The sequence below is a fragment of the Taurulus bubalis genome, assembly GCF_910589615.1.
Source record: "Taurulus bubalis genome assembly, chromosome: 6".
In the NCBI taxonomy this organism is placed as follows: Eukaryota; Metazoa; Chordata; class Actinopteri; order Perciformes; family Cottidae; genus Taurulus; species Taurulus bubalis.
In genome coordinates, this window is record NC_136594.1 from 22,363,541 (window position 1) to 22,389,423 (window position 25,883).

Below are 25,883 nucleotides of genomic sequence, written 5' to 3' on the forward strand. Positions count from 1 at the left end.
AGCGGGCGCCTCATCCTCGTCTCTTCCCACTCACCATTGCACCACTGTTTTACAGCATTCCCAGGGTGCTCCCCGATACAAACTGAGCGCCGCTGACCTTAACACACACACACACACACACACACACACACACGTCCTACATCCTCCACAACACCAGCATAATCTCGCTCTCACACTCTTTTTCTTTTTTCTTTGTTTACTCTCAGAGTTTTTCAGAAAACTCTCCGTGCGTCGGGTTTTTCAGCAGAAATGAGGGGCCAAAATGAAATTGTTGCCCAACTGTTCGTGGATTGCGAAAGTGTTACATTGTGAAAGGTGTTTCGACCTTTTGGAATCCTGTTTCAAAATTCATACGTTTTCATATTGCCATCACAAAAAGCAGAGGGTTTGCTTTTGACAGTTTGTTTGTCTGTTTATCCTAATCGCAAAAATCTTGCGATAATTGGTGGAAAATAATTTTAAAAAGCCCACTAATTGCAGAATATTTTTTCATTTTTGATTATTAATGTTGCAAGATTTATTTGCGTGACAAAGCTTTGTTTCTTCTTCAAACAAGAACAAGAAGTGTCGGCTGAAGAAAGTGTCTGAACAGCATTTTTGAAAGCTCATTGCGTATCAAATAAAATAAATGAAAGGCTCAGTGTGAGGATAATTTATAGCAATTCATACAACAATTACACATATTGTGGCAACAACTAATGAAAGACAATGAGTTGCTTGTCTGGAAAGATTACTCATGCTGGTAATAAAGTACATTTATATAGAGCCATAATTGCATCGAAAGAGAACATCAAACACAACATCTCAATCCCTCAAATGTCCTCAATTAGCGCTTTTATTTTGGTAATTCTCGCCTTTATAGCGCCAGTGTCTGGATCAACAAACGCACAATAAAAAGGCTTTCGAATTAATAAGAGACAATATATATTGGTTGCTAAATATGCTGCGGTTACCGAGTGAACATATTTTTGCAAGTTCACATCAATCTGTTTCGGTTCAACAGTTATTATGGAGGCTTTATTTTGGGAGAAACAGTCATTATTAGCGATGGCCGATCATTTCTCCAAAGTCAAATTCCATCATCTTCATCACTGGCGTGGATTCAGTCTGAATGGAGGCTCTGGCGCCGGCGTTTTTTAAATCACACCTCAATCAACGCAGATTTAACTCGGCCACAAAATGATTGTTTGTGATGTCGAGGAGAAATCCAAGACGTTAAAGGAAAATACCGACTGTTATTCTTTGTCCCTCTCATTTACCACCATTCATACCTGGACAGTCGATTTTTTATTTATTTATTTTATTACTGCAAGCATGACATTGCAAGAATTAAAACATCACTCAATTTAAGATTTGAGACTTACCTTTTCTAGTAATGGAGTATGTTTTATAATTGTTTTATATACTGTATATATCTTTACTTGTCGTGAAGTATTTTGATATACCTTTTCTTGTATTGGAGTATTTTATATACTTTTACTCGTATAGGAGTTAGTTTATTGTTTACTTGTAATGGAGTGTTTTTTACCCTCACTTGTTTTTTACCCTCACTTGTGATAAGATTATTTCTCTTTTCCTTTTCTTGTGACGCAGAGTCTTTAAAGTGCGGTGTTGCTACTTTTACTTGAGTAAAGTCAATTGCTTGACAACTACAGAAAGAAATCAGAGGGTCCTGCAAGAAAATGTCCTTCACAACTTTGTTGCTTTAAAACCATTTCAGTCAGATGTATTTGAGGAGCCTCTCTGCCTCCATGCGCCCTGTGAGGGGGTAGAAAGAGGGGCGCTTTACAGCCTGCCTTGATTTAATGTAATGCACCATACAGTTTAGGGGGGTATCAAGCTGTTCCAGATACTTTGGGGCACAGTTTATGAAAACATTTGCAAAAATAAGTCATTGTGAATATATATACTACTTTAAAAACTTTCTCTCAGAGGACATTTTAGTTTTTTTCATTTTCTCTCGAGGGGGCTTTAGAAGTTAATCAGATTACTTTTGGGGGGCGCCCACCGGATTAAAAGTAAACTGTTCATGTGTAGCCTCCCCTCGGTGTTTGTTTAAAAGCAGAATAGCAGAGCTCCTGCTGCTCCCCCTCGCTCGCTCGCGGTCGCTGGTGTTGGGTTTTGGGGTTTTCTGTCCTGGCCCGGCGAAATCTTTGTCGGAGCCTGCGACCTCCCCAGACCTCCGAACACGCTGCTTATTTCTATTTGACATCTCGCATGGCACAAAATACAATGAGCTTCTTGAGCGTCTCCATTGGAGCAGCCAGAAGCACGCGGATTCAGAGCGAAAGTGGCAGAGATCAGTTGCTCAAGCGTCTCTTCACAACACGCCGAGGCCGACGTCACTCAATTACCGTGCTTATCGTAAGAACGGCGGGTTTAACCTCCCCCAGCTCTGCGGCGTGAATTTCCCCTCTCTAATTAGCCGAGGGGAAGGCCTCTTTCTCTGTGCCGCTACGAGACTGAGGTCAGCTGATGGGTGCTGGGAACCGACTCGAAGACACTAATTGGCCGGCTTTTCCCAAAACACACTCAGACGCATGCTCGGGGGGCCACGTGTTTTCCCAGGATGTGCGGGGGGAAAGCAGCAGCGCCCGATAAACAAAATCAGTTTCCTGTCGAATTCTGCAGCTGCGAGTCTCCAACGCGGCGCTCGCCAATTTCAGATTTAGTCGTGGTGCACATTACAGGAGGTGTTGTCTGGGTGAGCTTAGCTTTATCCATCTAATTCAATTACTCTTGTTTTAAAAGGTATCGGTTCACACTTATTTTTACTGCTGACCTGGAGGGAGACTCGCTAATCCAGCCTGAAGCAGTTAACCTGATGGGAAACAGACCAAACGATTGAAGGGGGCCCAGAAAAATGTAATTGTGGCTGTTGTCAAAAGGAATTATCCAAAAAGTTTTAGCACATCATTTACAAAGCTACTCAAATTGTGATATTAGGAAAATATTATATGAAAGGTCTTGTAAAAGCAAAATGTCTTCGATTTACAGATGATTCTCAGGCAGTATGTATTGTGCTCATCAACAACACAGAAGAAACGTTGAATCGCAGGAGGCAAAATGTTTTGAAGTGCACCTGGTGCACTCGGCATGATTGTGCCTGTGCGTGTGTGTGTGTGTGTGTGTGTGTGTGTGTGTGTGTGTGTGTGTGTGAGTGTGTGAAAGGTTGCAGTAGCTTTTGTTTGCTGTGTGAAGGTGTGTGAGCTGATTCCTTGGCTGAAATAAACTACAGCTCAGCTTTTGTGTCTCCTATGAAACCCTGATGGTTGTAAAGAGCAGGTGTGAGGATTGCCGTGTGTGTGTGTGTGTGTGTGTGTGTGTGTGTGTGTGTGTGTGTGTGTGTGTGTGTGTGTGTGTGTGTGTGTGTGTGTGTGTGCACAGCAATGCTATTATTTGGTCCTCTTGATGCAGGTATTTGAGCAGCAGAGAGGGTTCACTCCCAATGTGTCCTGATGTCTTTTGGGAAAAATCCTTACACTTACAGTTGTGGGGCCAATATTCTGCTGTGTGTTTTTGTTGTTGCATGGGTCACCTATTTAGTTAATAAAAGAAGTTATGGACCAGTTTTTAAATAAATATCTATTTTTTTAGAGGGTAGCAGGAATGATCTCACCTCCTGCTTGATATATTTCATGCTTGGTATGGTCCGTTTTTTATTCTGCTTTACCTCCAAGAGAATAGGGTTTCCACCTTGCATACCTCTGCCAACCAGTTGTGAAATTGTCCTAATTAGCGTGTTAATTCCTAGGGTTCGCCAAAAGTTTGTTTTGTGAGGTCCCGGTGACTTTTGACCACCACAATATAATCAATTCAGTCTCTAGTCCAAGTGGGCGTTTGCTCCAAATATGAAGAAATTTCCTGCTTTTGTTCTCTTTTGCTTGACAAAACGTGAAAATCAGAAGCATCATGGTTGAATGCACTTATTGTAAGTCGCTTTGGATAAAAGTGTCAGCTAAATGAAATGTAATGTAATCATACTAAAGTGATGCAATGGTGGTCGTTGGCCAACCCAAACAGGTCTTGTTCAAATTCAGTCGACCAATCATACGATTTCTAATCATTACACACAAGAGAATTAGTTATCTCAGAGTGATCAATACATACATTAACATTCGATGCAAATACATTCAGAAGATGAGGAGGACCACTAACACGGTTATTTCATAACGATAAGCTCCAGACTCCCGCATGTTGGCTCGCTATTCTTCAATTGTTTTTAAATTTGGAGAAATGCTGTCACGCGTGTGATGATGCCATTTTTAGAAAGAGTCTTGGCTCACGAAACACCAGTAATAACATGGATTCCGACATTCCGACATTCCGATTTATTTGTTTTCTTCTCAAGGTGTAAACGGGCATTGTGTGAGCGAGCCCAGTGTCAGTGAGTTTAGATGAAGTGCTTCTCACTCGTCCCCCATTATCCGGCAACAACACCTCATGAAGCACGACACCGTCCACCACAATGTGGCCCCTCGGCCCCCACACCTTCAGCTTGTATGCCGTCTCTTCTTCAGTGTCCGGCGGCATTATTCTCACCGCGTAGTCCGCACAGGGCTTGAATTCCCCCGTCTTCCTTTAGGAAAAGGGTGTGACGCGATCTTTGAAGTGTAACAGAGTCCGCAGGTCTGAGACCACGTACTGATCCTCCACCGGCTTTAGTCACAAAATATCTCTGAATCACAGAAGAGATGCCCGCTGTCCGGTTGTGGCTATCGGTGGGCTTCACCGAGTGGAGCCGCAGGAAGCAAGGCCAGTCACTCACAGGTGTAAATGTAGCGCTAAAGAAGACAATGGAAACATCGGACCTGTGTCGCTTTAAGAGGAAAGACAGGTGTAAATGCAGTCAGGGGCGTTCACAGGACACGCAGATATGGAACGGAGGTGTCATGGCATTAAAAGCAGAGACGGATCTACTAATTAAACCCTCGCCGTCCTGCAGGAAAGACACAAGTCACCACTGATAAAAGCAGAGCTGCTAATGCAAGTGTGTGTGTGTGTGTGTATGTGTGTGTATGTACTTTAGAAAATATATTGTAATTAGGTCCTTGGAGTGGAGAGGAGAACTCGAGGGGGGTGGGGGTGTCCCAAATAGACACACACACACACACGCCTGTGAGAAGCCATATTGAGGGATGGTAAAGGAGAAGTAAGGGTTCTCCATCATAGGGAGCAGATGATAAACAGGTGCTGCAGGAGAATACCCGGGTACCCACACACGTGTCGACCCTGACAGCATGCACCCGCACACATCTGTATCAGAAGCGCTGGCGTTAATAATGCATGAGCGCGCCTGCGGTGGTGGGAGGACCTAATGAAGTCGGGCGTGTCCGCCTCGCTCTCGCTGCCAGAGAGTCATGAATAAACATCGGGCGGGCTAATTAAACTTAGTGCCGGCGACTGCACTCGTCGGTAAACAAGCTCGCGGCGAAAGGGGGTCTCACGTGCACGCTCACGGGGAACGGGGAGGAACGATAGATTTATACCGGGCCCTGCGCTTCACTCTGTTCAGTGCGGCGTGGACTCTGGAGGGAAGAGCTAGAGGAATGTAAAGGGGAGTGATGAGTATTAGAGGCAGCTGGAGAGAGGTGGGGAAAAGGGATGCCACCTATATGAAGTAGTGCACAGGCTAGTTCTGCTTCCTGCTGAGTTATTAGGTAGTTTAACCTCATCATGACTTCAACTGACTTTGAATAAGTATGAAAGTGAACTTACTCCCACCGCCAAGGTCATTATTTTTGCGTGTCAGGACTTTGTTCACTGCAATCAAGGTCACTCCCCTGCACATCCCTCCATACCTCATATTTAAATACACTCGCCACTTTATCATTACACTTGTCATTGAATATTTTATGCAAACAATAATTCTGTGCAGTTTATTTGAACTTTAATTTGATATCCATGCTCCCATTTATTGCACTCTGTTTATTATTAAATGTTAAATGTTATGCACCTCCCGCCAGGACAAATTCCTTATATGTGAAAACATACATGGCAATAAATGGTTCTGGTTCTGAATCTGACTCAGAAAAAGGTCAATATCTGGTTGCTGTAACCAACCAGATATTGACCTTTTTATGAGTACGCACGACTCCAGCAGTGGGATGTTTGTAGCCAAACACAATGTCAGATATGTCGTCCCCAATGCTCCTCATCACCTTGCTTTAAAAAAAAGAAAAGTTTATGCACAAACATGTTGCCATTGTTTAAATTAGCATCACAGCTGACCCATTGGTTTCTCAGCAATTCAACCTCTCCTTCCCTCCGCAGCCTGCAACTGTAACCTCCACGCCCGGAGGTGCCGCTTCAACATGGAGCTGTACAAGCTGTCGGGGAGGAAGAGCGGCGGAGTCTGCCTCAACTGTCGCCACAACACAGCGGGACGCCACTGCCACTACTGCAAGGAGGGCTACTACAGAGACCTGTCCAAACCCATCTCACACAGGAAAGCCTGCAAAGGTACAGCGCTTCTTTTCTTTTCTTCTTTTCTTTCTTTTTTTCTGGACAGGGAAAGTTTGTCGAAAAAGTTTCGGCAATTTCATCAAAACCTTCTTCCTTTTTTATATGCGGCAGTGAGATTGTTTCGTTCTGGTAGGAAACAGTTCTAGATGAATTACAGGAAGTGTGTGTGCGCGTGTGCGTGTGTGTGTGTGTGTGTGTGGGGCGGCAGTCTTCTCATTCCTGAGCTCGTCTCGCCCTCATCTCCCTCTGTCAGCGGAGATGAGCTGGGGGTCTGTTGGGATTTGTGGAGGTCGTGGCGGTAAAGGGAGGGCCGCTCCCTCATCGACGGTTGAGTTATTTGGCTTCGTTCTGGTGGTGGTGGGGATGGGGGTGGAGGGTGAGGGGGATGACAGGACAAGCAAAACAAACAGAACGGAGGTGTGAAGTGATACACGGTGCAGGTCAAAGACGAGCGAGAACCTGAGGAACATCGGTGGAAGGACGGGGAGTGGGGGAGGAGGGATAAAGCAAAAGAGAGGGGCGGTAAGAGAGTGAAAGATGGGAGGGAAAGAAGGAGGGAAAGGAAGAGGAACACACCCCCACACAGGTGTGCTTCGCCCGCCATCACCCCTCACCGTAGCTAATAAGGGTCAAAGGAAGCGAGGAGGAAGAGGAGGAGGGGGAGGAGGAGGAGATTTTTCTCACCTCCTCTATAGCTGCAGGGAGAGACAACAGGAGCTGAATCCATGTGCAAACAAGCCCAGAGACACCTCAGAGTAGAGATACAGCTTGCACACACACACACACACACACACACACACACACACACACACACACACACACACACACACACACCTGTTCCAGGGTTTCAGGGCGCTCACTTCCAAAGAGGAAACATTAGCCGCCTGCTGACAGTTGAAGCCCGCCGAGTCGTCTCACCTCATTCACTTCACCGCGGAGTAAATAAACAAACTGACCGGTCAGTCAGATTCACGGACCGCAGGTCGGGTGAATCGGGCGAGACTATATGTAAAGGTGTATTTGACCAACGCAGTCGATGATGTCATTTTCACATGGCTTGATTAAACATCCAGCGGCCGCTCGCCGCTCCTCCGGCATGAACGCCTCTACTTCATAACAAAGCTCCCCCTCTGGAAGAAAAGCATCCATTTGTCTCTCCGCTCATGAGCTCTGTTCCTCCACTGACACTAACACCTTCCGTGGCTTTGGGCCCATTCTCCTGTCGGGCAGGAATGCAAACACACGATTCATCACGGCGGAGACGTTGTGTGTCATTAACCCCTATCCTCTGCCAGGCCGGCTAATTGTGGAGATTTAACCTCTTTCTTTTCTTTCTCTTCCATGTTGTTGTTCTTGCATCCCTTCTCATGTGTCAAGAGGCGTCATTCTTTCGGCGTCCCATAACTCACTTTCATGGGGGTTCGTTCCTCGTACCGGAGAGTCGGACGCCTCCAGGTCCTGCTGAGCGTTTCACCAGAGTTATTAAGAGCTGTTGGAACGGTTTACTTGACAAAAGATAGTTTACAATATACAGAAGACTAAATACTAATGCAGAGCATGAAAGCATAATTAAAAAGGATTTGTGCCAAAAAAAAGAGAGCACATTTTCAACCTAGTCTGAGAAATAATAAAATCATATTTAAATTAGTGTAATTAACTGTATAGTTTTTTAATGATACCACAATTTTCTCTAATGCCTTACACGTTTCAGATTGTCAAATATTTTGGTCAGCAAACAAATGATTAATCCATCATATTTCTGTTGACTACAGGCTCACTTTCATTGCCTACTCTGGTCAGTTTGCTCTCCACCAAAAAGGAGAGGAGAACAGATCCACAACACTTTTGCTGGAGAAACAAATTAAACCTCAGTTTAAATATTTAAATATATACGTTTTTAACGTAACTAGATATCAGCCGGCCTGTATTGAGATGAACCAGTTTTCTACTCATGTGGCAATCTGCTCTCCTCACGACCGTGACTAATTTGATGGTCGAAAACTTTGGATACACGAGTCACGAAATAAAAAAGGTGAAAAATGCACCAGGTGGGGACCTCTGGCATATGGGACAGAACTGGTCTGGCTCTGGATGTTATGTCTGCGTAGAGCATTTTGATATCTAGTGCTGCTGGTCAGGAACTCTGCCTCCTTCATCTTCATCTTCACCTTCACCTTCATCTTCATCTGTCCTCTACACATGTTTAAGTCTGACTCTGCATGGTTCTCTCACTCTCCTGCTGCTAATATGTACATATGTACATAATATGTACTTGCAAAATGTTGTCTTAAAAAACAACAACATTATGACACTGAGAGCATTGCAATGGCAATAATTTCAAATTTGTTTTACATTTTATAACAACATATGAATCCATTATAAATAATTGACATGTTAATAGTTATTTAAATAAGCATTAGTTACAGCTGTAATCATTGTTCTGATCATCAGCCCAGTCACGCACAATTTCACCGTTGTTAATTTAAAGCCCAAAAAAGTACAGCATGAGGGCGCTTTGTTTTGGCTCCCTAAACAATTCAATCCGATCTATAATTGTATTATTACTGTAAGATAATTATAGTCCCGCAGGCTCGCAGCAGGAGTGCAGGCATGTCATCGACTCATTACATCCGTCTCCAAGCTAGTAAATAGCAAATCAACTCACTGCCTCCAGCCGAACCGCAACGTAAACACGTTTCATCACCACGTATGAAATTGTCAGCTTTTTTCTTCTTTTGTTCGATTCCATCCGTGAAATTTGCCAGAGTCTGTGCACGTTTCCCGCCTCTCTTGCCTCTGTGTGATTGTAAGAAAATGCTGTCCAAGTTGGACCGAGGTATTCGGTTACATCAACCCAGATTCACAATAAAGGATCTGTGGTAATTACCTCCCCGAGCTGACAAATGATACAGAGCATGCGCTGGTTCTTTTCCGCCAATTCAAACATTTTCGCAAACTATATTTGCAAAGTTACAGATGAGGCATTTAAAGATGTGTGTCATTGTATTTCATGCCCTCTCTGTTAGTAAACCTAAAGGCTGTAAACCTAAACCCCGTCAAACACCCATGCGTGCTGTCAAAAGTCTCTTCGCTTCGAAACATCGTAACTCACGATAATTCGCCGAAACTCAAACCGCAGAACACATTTTCTGTCCGCTCCTCGAGCTCGTTTCCACGGGAGGCCATCGCGAGTCAAAAGAGAGCGAGCCGCGCCCGGCGGCCAGGCTGACACGGCGAAATTTATAACTTCACCCCTCATTGAGCGGGAGTGTAAACACAGCGTGCGCTTCAAGCAGCTCTTGCTTGTGTCTTTCGCTGTTTGAAGCCTCCGAGTAAAACACACGGAGCGTTTTCTGACAAAGAAGTGCGTGAACTTAAAAAGCCCCCTGGGTGGTCTTTCAACGCCTCGTATAACGGAGGTACGTTGACTCAGCCGTCTGTCACCCAGTTACTGATTGTTAAAGGTTAAACAGTCGTTTGTCCTGAAGGGAGGAAGACATTGCAGACAGGAACATTGAACATTTTCACCCATTTTGCTTTCATAAAAAAAAAACCATCCAAAACATCAAAAAATACACACAAAAACATCGAGAATACACAAAAAAAAACATCAAAATATACACAAAAAATATCAAAAATACACACACAAAAAACATAAACTATACACATTTAGTGGTTTATTTGACTATTTTTTACTCCTAAATTCTCTAAAAGTAAACATTAGATAATGCCTCATTTAAGAAAATCAAACATAACTTTTCAGAAAACTTAATACAAAAGATAATTGTCTAAATGTAGGTAACCAACTGTGGACGTTTCATGGTGATATTTGGAGACTCCAGCAGTGTCTCTAAAAAGCTATTTTACAATCTTTTCTCCAAATAAATTTGAGCCAGAAATCTCCGCTTTAGTAGCACTTGCAAACACCAAACTTTCCAGTTTCATTCCCATTTATATTCTGAACAGATGTGTTCATATATCATTCATAGCGTGAACATTTTATTCCTAAAAATGGAGGGTTTTTTTATGGCTGTTAAAGGTATTTTGGGATTTATGGAGTGATACGAAGAGATATCCAAGAATTCCATCTGTAAAACACTTTCAACAAAATGAGACAATAATTCTGAACCTGGCTTCATCCAATGTTCAAATGTCTGTTCTGGAGATAAAACAACTCAAACATACATTGACATACAACGTGTAATACAAAAAACAATTGTCTTAATGTAAGTAATCACATGGGAGAGGTTTCATGGTGGTATCTGTTAGTTACCGTGTCTCCCCCAGTAGTGTCTCCCTTTACCAACCCTTCTTGATGTGGAGTCGACAGCGTTTCGACATCGATAACTACTCCAGTGGTCCGGTCCAAGTACTGAGCCCTGCTCCGGATTAGTGCTCCTCAGAGGACCGTCTACTCTCAATACAAATCAAGCTCAGGCAGGTCGCCGTTGGTTCCGGGACGGATGGGATCCCAACATCAACCATCATGTAATTGCATCTGCCGAAGGGATGATGAGGAACATATTTTGCATATAGAAGGAAATTAGGCTTTTTATTAAGGGATGCTCTGTTTCAATCAGAGTTTTTTTAACAACATACGTCTTCCATTGACACAGTAAGGTCTTTTTTTTTTTATTGACCGCATATAAAATGTTTCCTGCTTGGGATTAGAAAAAATATAGTTTTTCACGACTTCACTTTTAGCTTTGGATTTCCGTCCGGGGAGGGGACACACGGGACATCTGTGTTTTCAATTAGGAGCGACGCACATGTGCTTCAAACATCGTTCACGGGAAGAAGCTCACGTCCGACAATTTGGGGCCCGCAATCAATACAACGTCAAACAAGACAACAAGCGAGACGCACACACCCTCTTTCAGATGAACCTTCACGGAGACGTTTATGTTTGGTGCAACCACCCGATAATTCCATCTCTCTCTTCCTGCTCTCTGGAGATACTTTTGGAGGAGCGGAAACCTAATTATAACAGAGCACAGACTCGGGGAGCTTGGCTTCACTCCAGGGCCGACAAATTATTCTTATTAGCCCAAACCAAATGGGTGGTGGGGTGGCGGTGGGTTCAGACTTCAAACGGCAGCTTCATGGAAAGCGATTGGCAGAGTTCAAAATTATCACATTGTGCAATCTTCGACTGAGGGTGCCTTTGAAATCCACTCTTCCTCCAGTCAACGAAGAGCATTTTTCATTCTTTTATACTCCCGGCGGCAAGAGCTTCTTTCTTCTTTCGGCGTTGGAGAATTCCGTCTTCATCGAGAAACCCGACAGTTACCACGGGGCTGATCCCTGAGATTCAGCTCGGCTACGCGCTCCTCCACTTCCACTTCGTCACACAGGCAGAAACCCAGCTCCCCTCACTGCCCTCCTCCCGTATCTCCCTGAGCCATCTGTGGCAGCCACGGTGCAGAGTGCCGGCAGCCACTTAACCGTTAAGTGGACAAACACTTAAAAAACCCTAAAAAATACTCTCACTCGCACCCTACAGAGTGAGCGGGCCCTTCAGCCAACAGGTGGGCCGTCCAAGCCGAGGAGTCGGACAATTAGTCATCCAGCCAGGGGGGAAAAAAGCAGCTAAGAGGCAAAACAGTCAGCCTTACGAGGGACCAAATGCAGGAGGAAGAGGAGGAGGAGGAGGAGGAGAGCGTTTCCCCACCTGTAGGCCATGTGCTGCGCGACTTGATTTACTGGCGAGCTGGAGGCTCTGAGAGCTGCGGTTACCAGGAAGACGCTCTATAAATATAACCGGAGCTCTCTGAAGCTCCGAACCAGAGGCGCACTTTGCCCTCCTGCGCCTCGACCGGCTCTGACACACTCCAGAATTTACAGGCCCGAAGACGTGCTGCACCGGCCTCCACGCTGTTTATTGGGCTCCCTGATGCGCGTGTGTGTGTGTGTGTGTGTGTGTGTGTGTGTGTGTGTGTGTGTGTGTGTGTGTGTGTGTGTGTGTGCTGTTCCTCTCCACCGAGCTAGACACAACCAAGCAATGAAAGCGGTGACAGATTGGTACAAATAGATACACAAGGAGGCTTCGCTCAGTCTGATAAGGAGGGTGCACAGCACACACACACACACACACACACACACACGGAGGAGGAGGAGAGATAAGAGCCTCAACAGAAGCTGAATCACAGGAAACAGGTAGAGATAAAAGCGGCAGAGTGTGATAGAGAGGAGAGAGAGCCTGCTGAAACCTAAATGATGGACTTCGCCCCTGCAGTGCTTCTTCAGTAGGAGCTCTTCTAATCACTGAAACAACAACAACTGTGTCGTTTTCCAGGAGCCCGAGGTCGATCATGAAGAGTACAGATTCTGTATTGCATTACCACTTTACGGCAGGGTTCTCCCCCCCGAGGCCCCGCTGTAATGCGGCTCTCCCAGAGAGCGCGCCTGTCGGACAGCCTGAATGAATAACAACCGTATCGGCGCTCCAGGTCGAAGAACACCTGACATTGGAGCTGAAACTTTAGCTTTTTTTAAACGCATAAAAGACATAAATTCAAAACAGAAAGAAAGAAGAAAAAAAAAGCCAATCAAATGACATCTGTGCCATGCAGGCGGATTGCAGTACATAATTTAATCTTTTGAATGAATGCACAGCAGAAGCCTGCGGGTTTTGATTGTGTGCATAAGCGTCGCTATTAATTAAAACTTGTTTTGACATTTGTTCATACGAGACGCCGACTTCGATGCGACTGGGGCCCGAAACAGACGGATTGTTTAGAGGCTGAAAGCAGACCGTGCGGTTAAAAACAAAAACAGGCCAAACCACTAAAGCCAAACCTCAAAGTACATAATTCAGCTATACGCCCTTTGAAGGCTTTTCAGACGACAAGTGACACAACGCAGGAAAAAAACCTTCAGGGTGGGGAGACAAAGGAGCAGAGGCCGAGCCAACCACTGCACATCACGGCTTTTCCATAGGAAATAAAACAGAAATGATAACACCCACGGGGTGAGGGATATAGTGGTAGGGGTTTGATGACAAATGTTTTAGGCTTTGCAGGTTTTTTCGAGTACGGTGGTGGAAAATGTTGAAAGATTATCAAGGCTGCTCCGGTCGGGATTGGAACTCGCAGATAACTTTCATTCAACGCCGATTTACGAACTTGACAGGCTGTGAAATGAATTAAAGGGTCTGCATCGGTGGAAAAATGATTACATTCCTGCAGCATGTGTGTTCAATAGACCCCCCAAGTTTGGGAGGAAGTGTGACAGACGTCCTGGGCGCGCGTTCAAAGCCCGCCATTAATCAGAACCAGGGAATTAGGATTATCCTCCATTATTATATCATTTGGGAGACATGCTCTGCGGCGCCGAGGCCAAACAGACACATTTTGTATGACTTGGGGAGATGGCGGCGATGCCGTATCCTGGCAGGTTTTTCCGATTCATTCGGATGACACCTGATGTGTGCACGCTAATTAGCAAAACGGTGCCAACGTGTCTGCGGAGACAGAAGGATGTGAGGCTCTCTTTAGTCGCGGCGCCACGCTCGCTTCAAATAATGAGCGCCGTGGCGTCGGGACCCCTCCCCCCCCTCCTCCACCTCCTCCTCCCGAGTAAGTCCCGCCTCTCTGTGTGCACGCCTCCACCTGTCTCTCACCCACTCTTATTAGTGTGGCCTCCACTGCTGTGTGCACCACCTGCACTCTCTGTAGATAGCACAAGTTTGTATCACCCCACATGTTTGTGTGTGTGCGTGTGTGTGTGTGTGCGTGTGTGTGCGTGTGTGTGTGTGTGTGTGTGTGTGTGTGTGTGTGTGCGAGACCACTCACTGTGCCTCTCTTTCTTCCTTTGTTTCCTCACAGCATGTGATTGCCATCCCGTGGGCGCTGCTGGCAAAACCTGTAACCAAACCACAGGACAATGTCCCTGTAAAGACGGCGTGACCGGTATCACGTGCAACCGCTGCGCTAAAGGCTACCAGCAGAGCCGCTCGCCCATTGCCCCCTGCATAAGTACGTGGAACCCAAGTCTTTACCATGTCTGCCTCACTGTAGGACACCCTGTGGCCTCTTGCCTCAGGTCTGCTGCACACATTTAAGAAAGAAAAAGGGGGAGGGACCCACCAAGACTGGTGATGACACACACATGTGCATATTCATAAAAGTCACACACACACACAGTATGCTGCAAAACACACACTCTTTTCTCCAGACAAGCGCTCGCTGTCCCGACTTATCCGGTCTTTTTTTACCAGTAAATCTTCTTTGGCTTAAGTAAACACAGCGGTAAAACTGGGCCTCAAGGTCACGGCGCCGGCTTGTTTCTCGGTCGCCATGAATTGGAGTAAAGACGCCGCGGAGCCGTTAACACCGCCGCCTCCTGAGCCCTAAAGTGCCTCGGAGGGGTTGAATTACAGAATCTGTCTTGTTCTCAGCATCCTTCTACGAGCCAAAACAAAGCCTCGTATCACAGTTGAAGATGATGAGAAAACACGGCATCGCCTGAGGGAAGCCTTAAAGCTGCGCGGACAGCTTAATTGGCGCTCTTGCCCTTGTAATTAGACGCCGGGAATTAAGCGCTTACGAGGGATAAATCTCCACGTGCACGGCCGAGGTTCATGGGATCACGAAGTGAGAGCTGAGGTGTCGAACATGTAGCGATCCCCGAGAGATGGAAATAAAGTCCCTCTCTTTATGCAGCCTGTAGTTGAAGTCTTTGACCTCTGTCAGTCAAACGTTTTGCCAAGTTTCATTTTGATACCGAGTCCCGGTGTATCTTGATATTTGAGTACAGCACCATCAGCCATAAATCTATACGCGGGTCAATTACGAGAAGCGGGCTCATTATTTAAAACCGGCGGCTGAATGCTGATGGAAGATGTCTGATCATCAACAACAACCGAGGGGCTCCCTGAGGCGCCGTCGTTTATGGCAGCAATTGTTTTTCTTGTCATTAGGCAGACCCATTCGTCACGGGAGAGGGGCTCGTCGTGTCCACAAGTCAAACAAACAGGCAGATCTTGATTTATGGCGACATAAACACCATGTAGCAAGCGGGAGATCCGATTTGACTCGATCAAAAAGACTTGATTCTTCACCTTCCCCCGGCTGAAACCACCTCTGTTGTGCACCTCTTCTTCCTTTGCATGCGTCTTTGATACACACCCCTCACCCCCACCACCGCTGCTGCTGCTGCGTGCAGACTTTTTGATGAGTCCCTTCTGTCCCGTTCTGCCCCCAATCACACACAAAAAGGCCACATTTGTTATATTACATTGCCATCCTGCTCCTTTTGGAGATTAGAGTGCCGTTCTTCATGCATGGTTTCTCTGAGCGTCAACTTCCTCCCAGCTGGTGGATACACGAGCATGGAGGAGGGCTGAGAATCAAGTCTTTGGACAATCATACAGCTCTGTTGTACTTTTATTCACAGCAGCCAGGTACAGGAAAAAATACACTATTTATTTCTAAAATGCCACATTGGAACAATATGTTTGACTAATATCTGATGGTTTGGCCCCATAGAACGTGGAGTTTTTGCCTTAAGACGCTCCCTGTCTTAAGGCGTTACTGCTATCCGCTGGTTGCTCATTTAGCCGACACGAAAAGCTTGTCTGCTGAAAACAAACAAACACGGAGCTTTGAGGAAACTTGTGGCCGAACACTTCACCATGTAAAGGACCATTTGCACGTCAGTTACTCACCCCGAGTCAGCTTTACTTCTTGAAGGAAACATGTGTTTCTCTCGCATGCCTCCAGGTGAATCCTCCCCCCCCAAAACGTCCGGAAACGAAACAGCTGCAAAACTGTATCAATATTTACAAGTACAACCCAAAGTCTATCTCCCAAACACGTGGGTTCAAGTTTGCGCATGTGCCCTGCATGAGTCCAGACGAGTCTGAAGTGTTTGCAGATCCATCACCACTGTGGAGGCATGCAGAAAAACTGTTTACTTCAAGAATTGAATGCTTAGAGCATTATATATACTCTGCTAATGGTCACATTAAACGTGAGATTGTTGTTTTTTACCCACTGATTTACCAACATGCATGCACACAAACCTTTGTGTATCACGTAATAATGAAAGTGATCTCTCTTTGTGTCAATGTCATGTTTTCTCCGGGAGTAGAGATTCCAGTTGCACCTCCTACAACCCCGTCCAGCAGCACAGAGGAGCCATCAGGTGAGTCAACATTTACTTTATTTGTTTATTTATTTATATTCATCCATATGCTGCTACGCATCCATACAAGCACCTGGCCTTGAGGGAGGGATGTGGAAGTATGTTCAGGGATTTCCCAACAGTTTCACTTCTCACCACAATATTTTTCCATAAAATAAACAGCCTGCAGGATAAATTGGATCCCTCTTGCCTTCCCCCTCCTTATTCAGGGGGGTTCATGAATATCAAACCCATTAGCAGCCTCCCTGGGATGTGCCTCCTTTAATCTCTCACACTTTCACAATTAATCAGTCTAACTGCGGCACAGTGGGGTGTTGGTCCGCAGCACACGGGACGGGCCCGTTTGTTTGATTTGACGATATTTCATCTCTCCAAACTCCCTCATTCCCAGTCTGATGCAGGAAGGACTGACTGCGCTGAAGGAAGCACTCATGTGTTACATGTTAGTGGTTGTTGGAGCTATTTTCACTTGACTTACATGGGATCTCCTTTTTTTTTATAGCAAATTGTGATATGAGTGAACTTGGAACACTATAGAGCCTTATAGCGTTATATAACGGTAACTCAATATGTGATGTGGCACAAAAAGTTGCATCTTGTTCCTCAAACATAAACACACGAGAACTCAAAATGCGGAGACTCGTTCCCAAAGGGCTTTTTGTCTTCTGGCCCCTCGTGGTGGAAAAAGTTCTTCCGGCTCACGGCATGTTTGCTCCGTCTCGCCCAGTTGCAGGAGGCCTCAGGTATACATATATATTGTGTGTGTGTATGTGTGTGTGTATGGGGCTCCTGCAGCACTGTTGTTGGGCCCTGACGTTCCCCGGACAGCTTGGATTGACGGCGCCGTCGGGATAGCGCCGGTCCCCCCAGCCCTCCTCCGCCTCCTTTCTTCTCTCTTTCAGTCTCTTTTTCGCTCTCCTCCACCTCCTTGGTCTCTCTCTGTTTCACGCTTTGTCTTCACATAACGCTGTGGGTGGTGCCGAGCTGGAGTATCTGGAGTTTCTCCGGGCCCCCATGTCAGGAATCTGTCCGCTTTTGGGCTGGAGGAGATTTTCCCTCTACCTCAGTCAGGGCTCACTGGCTACGTGGGAGGAGACCCCGTGTTACTTCATCAACTCCACTCAATGCAAAGTTGTTCAGCAAATTGATTGCTTTTTTTGTTTGGCATTTCCACATCCATAAACTAAATATTGGGTTTGGATATTTTTTTTTTTTTTTTTGGGGATGAAAACATACCTCTCCCTCCAATTCGCTGTCATCGTGTGAATGCTTTGCCTGTGGCTAAAATCATCTTATACTCTCATTGATTAAACCATGTGATGGATTTAATGTAAACACAGCCTGAAGGAGACCGTAATGACCTCGACCGTGTAGCTATAAAGATAATCAAATCACGACAGAGACTTCTGGGAATTCCCTCTCACGTGTATAATGGCCATGCGGCTGCTCAGCCCGGAGAGGTTGAACTGGAACACCTTGATGGACGTCCTGCGTCGGCCTGCGTCGCCATCGTGAGCAGTAGGAGGGTCCGGCCGGACCACCCGGGCTCGAGGCCCAGAGGACGAATACATAAACCTCTGAGCGTCCTCAGAAGGATGCAGAGCAGTCTGGTATTCAAACGGCTGTAATCTCACCTAATATGGGATCGCAAAACAGATGAGAGGATTTCATCAGAGCATCGGACAATATTTGCCACCCCACGAATACCTGCACCAGAATAATATATTATTTTTGAATTACAAAATTATTATCATTATTGTTATGAATAGCATGAATATCATTATTATTATTATTATCAGTATTAGTAGTAATAGTATTATTATTCTCATCATTAATAGTAGCAGAAGTTGTTAAGTGGCTGGGGGAGGTGGAGTCATAGAAAAAGAAAAGTATGAAGACGGAAAATTAGATTCATCAAAGAGAAGAATAAAAAAACTAAAAGAGAAAGAATAATGAGTAAATGGAGGGGAAGAAGAAAAGAATATGGATCGGGTAAGAAAAAGAAAGAAGATGATGAAGAACTGAGGAAGACTTTTAGGATCTGTCAAGATACATATGTGGAAAAAGTGTCCATGGGATTGTGTGTGTGAGTGAGTGAGTGTGTGATACCAGGGGGTGATGGGCTGACAGCTGTGAGGCAGGTGCCTTGTTGCGCCTCAGTCGAACGAAGAGGAGGAGGAGGAGGAGGAGGAGGGGGGTATTTTTTTGGAGGGGGTGAATGGAGAGCATGAGGGAAAATAGAGTGGATATTAATTTGTCTCCCGCAAGCAGGGCTCTCCCCCTCTCGGCCACACGGAGGGCTGGAATGCATGGAGAATACCTCCGATGGTGTGGCCCAGACAAAACACACATTGTGCTGGTAGGTCACGGATGGTGTGAGTCGCCACTCCCACGGGTCGTGACAGAGACGTCTGCGCGGCAGCGAAATGTGGAGCAGATTAACCGCTGATGACCTGCGATGGCCGCAACCCGGGCCTGTCAGGATGGGAAGATGTGAAAGTGACTAATGATGATGATGATGATGATGAGGAGAATCGGAGCGATGACGATGAGGCGCGTGAGGGTAACGGGTTTCAGTCTTATTATGTGTGTGTGTGTGTGTGCGTGTCTTGTTCGAGGCTGGAAGTGATCAGATCTGTGGCGGACCCCTCCTTGGATTCTTTGGACGTGAGTCTCGCTTCACACACCCTGTTCAGCACTCGTCCACTCCACCGCGTCCTGTCAGCGTGGGATCTTATTACGCCGCTTAATTGTGGAAGAAATAATGGAGATAGAAGAGAGAAAAAAACGGATTCTGGTGATCAATATCAAATTTTAATTTGCGTGGCTCAGAACTGTTATTTTTAATGACATGACAACCGTGGCAGGGTTCTTTCCTCTCCCCGTGTCCACGCTTTTTGGGCGATAACCAACTCGAGTCCCCGTTGACTCATCTGAACAGTAACAGAGGACGAAGCAACTCATCAGAACTGATTGCACGCCACCCGGAAACCGAGAATCAGGTCAGGACCTCTAACAGCCTCTTCGCCGGCTGTTGTCTTCCCAGAAGACAAACCGTCTTTTTTTTCTCTCTGACGATACAATGAGAGAGAGAGAAAAAAAAGAGAAGAAGAAGCGGGGGACTCCTTCTCCTTTCTCTCCTCGTCCTTGCTGGACGCGATCCAAACTCACGGCTCTTGTGTGAGAGGGAGGAGAACAGAGCAGGGGCAGCACACTGGGCTCCGTAATCTAATTACATGCTTTATTTGCCGCAATTTGTTTCTCAATCAGTCTGGCGCACAGAGAAAGCCCTCCTCCTGGGCCGTCAGTTACACCTCCTGGTCTCGCTGCTGTGGCACCTCTGATGCCGCCGTGCCTCTGTGGCCTCGTTCACACTGAGGATATAGACATGCATCCAGAGTGTCCCGAGGTCCGGTTGGTTTAGAAGGGCTGTTCACACCTGGCCTTGGCTTTGAGAGACCTCTTGAGGGCAGATTTCACTTGCCTCGGTACATTCGATGTTATCTGTACAGCCACCAAATAAATGAGTGCTCAGACACCCTGCAGACGTGGGGCTGGTTGTTTTGAAACATGGAACTTCAACGTATTTTCAAAAATCACCTGTAATCAAGCGTGACATGAAAGCGTGGTGGAATTAGCGAGTGAGCTAGCTAAGCAGCAGGCTAGTTAGCTCGCTCTATAAGTCCACTGTATACGCGGTCACACTACACTTAAAAAACATGAAATTGCAAAGGGCCCTATTTCAAGCCAGTGTTTGGTTTGTCCATTCTGGGCTACTGTAGAAAGCTAGATACCAACAACTAAAATAATGCCATCACAAATGATTATGTATTAATGATTTATTAACTTATTTCCAGGTGATAATACGCAAAAGAAGACTAATTATTACTATTATAGTCCATATCTGCCAATAAATCCCCCTAAATGCTTCGCACTGTTCCTTTAACTAAAGGACAAAACACTCCAGAGTTTGCAGTGTGGACAGCTTGCTGGGCTGAATGTTGAACTGTTACCTTCAGTTATGTAAAATCATGTTTGCTTCGTTTGCCCTGCAGACTTGTCTTGTTTCCCTTTTTTCCACTTTTGTTTTCATGCATCTTCACATTGGCTTCAATCAGCCTCTTCAGTTGTCCTTCATCCTTTTACTGTCACCGCTGTTGGGTTTTGATTGTGAATATTGTTCAGCGTCAGTAAACAAAGTTGCAGTGGGTATACCAAAGCACGCACTCCTCCCAATTGTTATATTTTGGGCATGTGCTTCCTAACACTTCCTAAGACTGGCTGCAGAACCAAACCCCGGCTGGTTAGCTTCCATCGCCACCGTACAGCTTTGGCTGAAACACACAGAACTGTACAGCACTGTGTTCTGTCCTAAAGCAGCTTCAGTAAGAGGCATCCCAAATGAAAACGATTAGCTTAAAGGGCTGTACAGCACTTTGATGGAAGGGGGCAAAGGTCCACCTCTCAGTTACGCACTTCTCAGTGCCCCTGAAAGGCAGGAGACAAAGCGCTGTAGTAACTACATCTACTCAGAACACCCAAAGCACATTTTAGCTCAGTGCTACAGGACTGCTCCCACTTCCCCTGCTTGTAACGCGCGCACAAAGGGAACATTTGTCCTCACGGTAGGGGGCTGCCTGGCCCTAAATGGGGATCTCGGGGTGCTCTCAGCGGGGCCCGGAGCTGTGTCTCAGGGGTCCACTAATGGGGAACGAAAGGCTATCAAAGGGAAGTATCATGATGGCATCAAGGGGGGTTATGAGAAAACAAAGCTTCCTTTCCACAGCTCCCCCTTCCATCATTTACATGGTAATCAGCTGCAGCTCATATAGACTCCTCTGTTTCATTTACTTTGCCTATTTTCCGTTACTCTCTATTTACTAACAAGCAGCTTGGGAGGCAACCGGGTTTGGAATTTTTGCTGATTTGGGGATTTCGCTTCAAATCCCTGGTCCTCCTCCTCATCTTCTTCCTCCAACCCCCAAGATAAACTTCACTCCTGTCTTTGTTCTTTATTTTTTTGTCAACCTCTCCACCCCTTCGCTCTCCACAAGTATCCATTCTCCCTCCTCCCTCCCTGCATTTTTTCTTGTCGCGGTGTTCCCCAGGCAACCTCATTCAAGCGGAGCATAAAGGAGAGTAAAGGCATGGGGCAAAGATCTGCTCACAACAATGAAGTTTGTTCATATTCAGGCCGCCTGAAAGCTCCGGTCCTTCCTCCGCCATCACTTTTCCTCCACTACAGCTCACCGTCCATCCACCTCTTCCTCCCCTTTATTTTCTCTCACTACGCTCATTACGACTCGCAGCACTGAAGTGTTACCCAAATCGGTATATACTCTGGATCCAATTTACGCTAAAGCGGCCAAAAAGAAAGTGAAACAAGTTGTTTTTTCTCTCTGATATGACCTCACGTCACACGCTATGCGGCCGTCAGCGTGACAGCAAGGCAGGGGGCAATCACTCGTGTGTACGCTCTGGATGGCTGGGGCAAGGTGGAGGGAGGCCTCTGCTGTTGCCTCCTTCACCTCCAGGCAATCGATCATAAAAGGTATACAGCATATGTATGTCCTTATGGATCCATATGGACAGGGAGCAGGCTTGGTTGGCATACTTCCGATAATTAAAAACAACCAATTTGGAGATCCAGGACTGTCTGAGTTCCCCTGCCTACGTGATTTCTAGATTTTTTTCTTTTTCAAATATCATCTCGCACATGGAAATAGTTTAGTTTTGAGGTTGTTATCCAGATGATGAATCAAGCTGGAATACGCTTTAAGCTTTAAGCTACCACGGAGAGCGTGCACATACACGTACGAGTGAGCCGTGAGGAGATTTGGGTGACCCCTCTGCCTGCGTGAGGTATTTATTTGTTCACGGCTCCAGAGTGGACCCCCCCCTCCCTGCTCCCACCCAAAAAAAAAGGGGTCCTCTGCCTAACGCTTCATGGATGGCTAATTTTCCCTTCCTGACCTCCCTTTGTGTGGCATTGACCCCCTTTCACACCCCCACCTTCTACTCCCTCAAATAGCTGCCAGCCCTCGTTCAGCCCCCCCCCCCCCCCCCTCACGTCCACACTGCAATAAATGCAAAAGCTTGACATGGTCCTCGGTGGGGCCTTGATGTGATCCCAGGGGTTATTTTTTTTTCCCGGGAGGTCGAGAACTGAGGTGACAAGCGAGGTGAGATTTTGGAGGGAGGGAGGTGGTGGTGGTGGAGGGGTAGAGGGGGTGAGGCCCGACTCATTCATTCCCACAGGCTGACGGGGAAGTGAGCGGGTGGCTGGCAGCAGTGAGTTCTCTTCACCGCTGCTGGTACCAGCATTCAGTGGGCCTCGCCATCCCACATGGAGGTTGGTGAGAAGGTTAAATCCCCCACCACAAACCAAACACACACACACACACACACACACACACACACACACACACTTCATGATTCCAGCCGTGGCATCGACACTGCAGTCCCGTCAGACAAAAGGTGTTTTAAGGGAACCGCACGTCCTCTTTCTTCCCAAAAGGCCGAAAGGGCTTGTTTTTGTGTTCTCTCTTTCTTTACTGAGACGGCCTTCTGGTCCACAACCAGAAATGCATGAATAAACAGAAATTGGACGAAAGGCGGTGCTAAAGCAGCTGTGAAAGTATACCTGTAAATGTAGGTCCAACAAAAGAAAATATGTCTTACATTTCAATCTAGTGGAAATTATAAAGATAATCATAGATTTTAAGTGCTAATTAAGCTCATCTGTTTTCATTTCATCATTTTTACAGATGTAAAACAAATGTTTTAAGTTGATCAAAAATAGTATTATAAAGTCAAAGTTAAATTATAGTATTATTATTGTATTATTGTTGTTAATTGGTTGAGTCACTGAGTATGAATAATACATTATTATTACATTTAACAAGTGTTTCAATCCAATTTCTCCGTTTGAAATAAACATTTCATTTGGATTTCACTTAATTCACTTTTGACCAAAATGTATTTGATAATTTTACATGAAAATTGAAGTTAAAATGAGTAATGCTATAGTGAGACTTTGTAGGCCCACAATTCCTTTTTCCCCTATGTTCTGAAAGTTGCTTATTATGAGATTTTTTTCTCCCTCCCCGCAATGATGAATTCTTAAGATATTCACAGAAGTCTCTCCCTCCATTACTACATCAAATGTTTGTTTTCCCCCTCCGGCCTCCTAACCGTATGTTCTCCCTTCTCATTCCTGCAGACTGTGACTCTTACTGCAAAGCGTCGAAAGGCAAGCTGAAGATCAACATGAAGAAGTACTGCAAGAAAGACTACGGTAAATCAACAGAGCATTTCATGACTTGGCTCCACGTTCACTTCTAGAGGAAAGCTTTAAAACAGGTGCTCTGATGGAAGAAACACACCGTTGCCTTTTTCACTGGTCTGGCCCTGGACTAGAAAAAGAAAAGAAAAAGCGTTCTTATTCTGCAGGAACAGATAGTGTGTCCATCCCATACATCCCAGTCCAGCACGTTGCTGGGGAGCTGCTGTAGTTTACAGGGGAGGCCTTTCCACTGATGGCTTACTCCAGCTCTCTGAGCACAGAGACAAAGGATCAAACGGACGGCAGCAGATCTTCAAGGAGGAAGAGAGAAGCGAGGGACAAACAGACAGAGAGAAAGGGCAGGATGAAGAATTAGGCAGAGGTGTGTGTGTGTGTGTGTGGGGGGGTGTCGTCTCCGAGCGGGCATTTAAGACCCGAGCGGATAAAGCAAAGACAGTGTGACGGACAGTGGGCGCTTCTCTCCCAGAGATCCTCATTAAGGCAGCCCACTTCCCCCACGGCCGACGCCATTCCCGCTGCATTCCTGTGGCCGCCCGTCCGCCACGCCATTCAAGGTGTGGATAAGACGTATGACCTCTCCCCTTTTCCCCCTCTCCCTCCGTCCCCTCCCTCGATTGAAGTCGGCCCGCTGAACCGGTCAAGCAAGCAGCGGCATCCTGCGGCATACCTCGGCAGCTTGACAGACAGGGCCCCGGGGGGCTTTGTTCCGCAGGGATTTGGAGGAGTTAGGGGGAGGGGGAGGGGGCGGCTTATAGACACCTCCTCTTCCACCAGTGCCTACCTCGCCCGCCAACGTGTCGTGAGAAGAGCCTCGCCTCGCCTCCGAAGCATGCGTCCCTTCATCCACGAACGTGTCCGCTCAGGCCGGCCTCGACCAGCAACCAGCAATAAAAAATAATAGATATCCCACAAAATCTTCTTCGTAGGCTGTCCACGTAATCGTGAACGAAGTATCGAGACATACTGTGATCGATCTATGCCTCAACCCAACTTAGAAGGTTTGTGGCCTAAACCTGACTGAGTTTCCCATTAAGGCAGAAGTTTATTTTGAAAAGACCGTAGGCATGTAACAAGCGGTAATGTACATATGTACAAACATCACGCGTCATGCGTTGTATGAGGATACGTGGGTCAGCTTCACGGCAGTTTGCTTTTCTTTGGCCCAAATAGCGATGCTGTCAGCCTTTTCAAAATCAGGTTTGTAGTTTAAATTGTGAAGTTAGAGATGACGAATTGATTTTGTCTGGAGACCATATACCTAACAATGCCGTGGTAACGGCAGGCAGCATGCACTGAGTGAGAGAGAGACGTCGGGATGGAGAAACCAGTCATCACGTTGCCAGAGCCAGTAGAGCTCCCCGACTGGTTTGGCATGTCGGGGATCTGCTGGTGCTGATGAGATAACAACAAGCAGAATACAGGCAGTTTCCTCTTGTGCAACATGTAGCAGTGAGGACACAGGATGTGTTTTATGTAAGTATATACATAAAACACATTTTATGTATTCATATAGAAAAGAGCAAACGATAATTAGGTTGATGTTCTCCAAATAAGCTTTGCAGGTTTTTAAAGTTGTTTTTTTTAATCAGGTTATTGTTCAAACATGACAAAGGCGCTTTGTACATGAGAACCATTAACCCGCTTGTTGTATTTGTCCTTAGCTCGCGGCAGCAGACTCAAAGCTCCGTAACCAGAACGGGGTCCCTGTACAGTATTCACCACATGAGCTCAGCTCAGCGGATCCACAAGTCAAACACAATGTGAATCTACAGTAGAAGCTGAGCGAGAGCCGCAGCTTTGGGTCCTTTTGAAAAGATCAGCAGGGGAGCGGGGCTCCACGCTGCGGAGGGAAACGCCGCCACAAGATCCTGCGGTCGAAATACAGCCGCACATAAAGAATCGCGGAGGGGAGCGGAGGGGAGGGGGCGGACATGTCTGATGAGCAGAAACATCTCGGGGAGAACAG

The 25,883-nt window shown here is 46.1% G+C and overlaps 1 protein-coding gene across 1 annotated transcript in view; it reads left to right on the forward strand.

Annotated features, from left to right (window-relative positions):
* The window catches only part of ntn1a (netrin 1a), a gene marked incomplete at its 5' end in the record, with an annotated part of 51,381 nt that overhangs the window by 22,972 nt on the left and 2,526 nt on the right, over positions 1 to 25,883 (forward strand). The window contains 4 exons of the mRNA XM_079219714.1: positions 6,274 to 6,462; positions 14,292 to 14,441; positions 16,558 to 16,611; positions 23,834 to 23,908. Coding sequence (XP_079075840.1) covers positions 6,274 to 6,462; positions 14,292 to 14,441; positions 16,558 to 16,611; positions 23,834 to 23,908 — 468 coding nt within the window. The remainder of the gene's footprint in view (positions 1 to 6,273; positions 6,463 to 14,291; positions 14,442 to 16,557; positions 16,612 to 23,833; positions 23,909 to 25,883) is intronic.